Source organism: Mus pahari, chromosome 14 (assembly GCF_900095145.1).
Source record: "Mus pahari chromosome 14, PAHARI_EIJ_v1.1, whole genome shotgun sequence".
NCBI lineage: Eukaryota > Metazoa > Chordata > Mammalia > Rodentia > Muridae > Mus > Mus pahari.
The window spans coordinates 73,728,493-73,731,333 of record NC_034603.1 but is presented as its reverse complement, the minus strand read 5'-3'; the positions used below and the strand labels follow the sequence as shown (position 1 = coordinate 73,731,333).

General features: G+C 44.9%; 1 protein-coding gene across 1 annotated transcript in view; it reads left to right on the top strand.

Annotated features, from left to right (window-relative positions):
- The window catches only part of Ern1 (endoplasmic reticulum to nucleus signaling 1), a 95,494-nt gene that overhangs the window by 65,337 nt on the left and 27,316 nt on the right, over positions 1–2,841 (top strand). Inside the window, exons 7-8 of the mRNA XM_021211839.2 lie at positions 509–610; positions 2,033–2,294. Coding sequence (XP_021067498.1) covers positions 509–610; positions 2,033–2,294 — 364 coding nt within the window. The remainder of the gene's footprint in view (positions 1–508; positions 611–2,032; positions 2,295–2,841) is intronic.

Sequence of the window (2,841 nt, the reverse complement as noted above, 5' to 3'; positions counted from 1 at the left end):
TGTGTGAGAGAGAGAGAGAGAGAGAGAGAGAGAGACAGAGAGAGAGAGAGACAGACAGACAGAGAGACAGACAGAGAGAGACAGAGAGATGGGGTTTCTCTGTGTAGCCCTGGCTGTCCTGGAACTCCCTCTGTAGACCAGGCTGGCCTTGAACTGACAGAGATCCACCTGCCTCTACCTCCTGAGTGCTGGGACTAAAGGTGTGCACCACTACTCCCCAATTTAGGAACCCATTTCTAATATTACCTATGTCTTACTGTGTAATAAAGAACTCTGAAACTTAGTGGCTAAAAACAGCCATTGTATGGCTAATGATTTAATGAATTGTGCGTTTCAGAGCAGAGCAAGGTTGCCTTGTCTGTGTCAGGTTTGTTCTGTCTGGGACTTGAGTCCTCCACCTGGTCTTTCCCTTTCCACATGGACAGCCTTGATGCAATTTTGTGGAAATGTTCTTTTTGTAACTATATAACATCCCCTCAATGGTAACTGACTAGTCTGTATTTTCCAGAATACACCATCACCATGTATGACACCAAGACCCGGGAGCTCCGCTGGAATGCCACCTATTTTGACTATGCAGCCTCACTGCCGGAAGATGATGTGGACTACAGTAAGTGTGCCTGATGAAAGGATGCAACTTCCACATTAGAAATGATGGCTCCAAAGAACAGGAGTTTAACAAAGTAACCCTTTATCACCAAGTGCTGGGTTTTTCATGGGCTTGTGATGACAGCTTTAGCCAGAGAGAAGGAAAGGCACACATTTCGAGTCTTTATGTATCACAGAAGGAATGTATTACTAGCACATGAGCAGTAGAATCAGACATTAGCATGTGGCATCAATACCTCCATTAAGAGAGCCACTCTAGGGAGCTGAAGAGATGGCTCAGAGCACTTGTTGCTTTTGCAGAGGATGCAAGTTCAGTTCCTATCATGTGATGGCTCAGCTCACTACTGCCTATAACTCCATTCCAGGAGATCAAATGCCCTCTTCTAGCCTCTGTGGACACTAGACATGCGAGTGGTACACATAAATACATACATGCAGCTATTTACTCATAGTCATACAATAAATGAATCTTAAAAATCATTTTAGGTCTACATAGTGAGTTCCAGAACAGCCAGAGCTACATAGAGACTCTCTCAAAAACAAATCAACAACAAAAATCTTGCCTAGCATGCTCAAATCCCTGGATCCAATCCCTAGACTATGATAAGAAAAGGCAGTCAACATTTAAATGTGTTTTATACTCTAATACCTTGTAGCTGTCACATTCTGCAACTCAGATGATAACTGTGCAACCTAAGTTTGTTTGTTTGTTTGTTTGTTTAATGTGTATGAGTACACTATAGCTGTACAGGTAGTTGTGAGCCTTCAAGTGGTTGCTGGGAATTGAATTTAGGACCTCTGCTTGCTCTGGTCAATTCCACCTGCTCCTGCCCTGTTCTCTGTAGTCCAAAGATTTTATTTATTATTATAAATAAGTACACTGTAGCTGTCTTCAGACACTCCAGAAGAGGGCATCAGATCCCATTATAGACAGTTGTGAGCCACCATGTGGTTGCTGGGATTTGAACTCAGGACCTTTGGAAGAACAGTCAGTGCTCTTAATCTCTGAGCCATCTCTCCAGCCCCTAAGTTTATTATCTTAACACTGGTATCTGAAAGTCTGACTCTTCTTTCTGGCTCAGGACCTCATACACTGTCTCTGAGTGCGCAGGTTTTCAATGATTGCTATAAAATGTCAGCGTCATTATCACTTGCATTAGCTCCTTTCCTCTCAGCATTTACTCTTACTTATTGAGAGAGTAATTTTTTTAAAAGGCAGGGGGGTGGGAAAAGAAGCCCATTTTACATTTATAAGCCAGGCATATCTCAGTGTCTTAAAACTGAAGAGTTCATTGCAAACCAGTGAATTCTTGTGACCTGAGAATATTCTAGAAGTCCGCACTTCAATGAAATGACTGCAGCTTGACAGGAGAACCGAGACCATGGTTGCAAGTGTGGCTGATGTGCTTTGTTTGATCTTCAGAGATGTCCCACTTTGTGTCCAATGGCGATGGACTGGTGGTAACTGTGGACAGTGAATCTGGGGATGTCTTGTGGATCCAAAACTATGCCTCTCCTGTGGTGGCCTTCTACGTCTGGCAGCGGGAGGGCCTGAGAAAGGTGGTACACATCAACGTTGCTGTGGAGACTCTACGCTACTTGACCTTCATGTCCGGGGAAGTGGGGCGCATCACCAAGTGGAAGTATCCATTCCCCAAGGAGACAGAGGCCAAGAGCAAGCTGACGTGAGTTGGAGGAGTTGGGACAGATGAGGACAGGACAGGACAGGCAGCAGAGGACAAGCCTGGCAGTCTGGGACTGCTACAGTAATAACCCTGTACTGGGGGTCAGGGAGTTGGCAGATACCTCTGAGCTCATGTAGAACGTCAAGAGTCAACACTGACTTGTTTTGAGCTGGGGGATGGTGGTAGTGCACATCTTTAATCCCAGCTAAAATAGACAGAGGCAGGTGGATCTCTGAGTTCAAGGCTAGCCTGGTTTACAGAGGGAGTTCCAGAACATCCAGTCCTCTACAGAGAAACCCTGTCTTGAAAGACAAATTCCCCCCCCCCCCAAAAAAAACCCCACTGGCTCATTTGGGAACTTCAGAATGCAACCATGCAGTACCCCTTTATACTTCAGACTATCTCTGTCACTGTCTTTCTCTCTCTCTCTCTCTCTCTCTCTCTCTCTCTCTCTCTCTCTCTCTCTCTCTCGTTCAGTATTTTGTTTTTGGTCTTTAAGAGAAAGTCCCGTTATGTAACTCATGCTGGCCTCAGCTTCCTAAGTGAT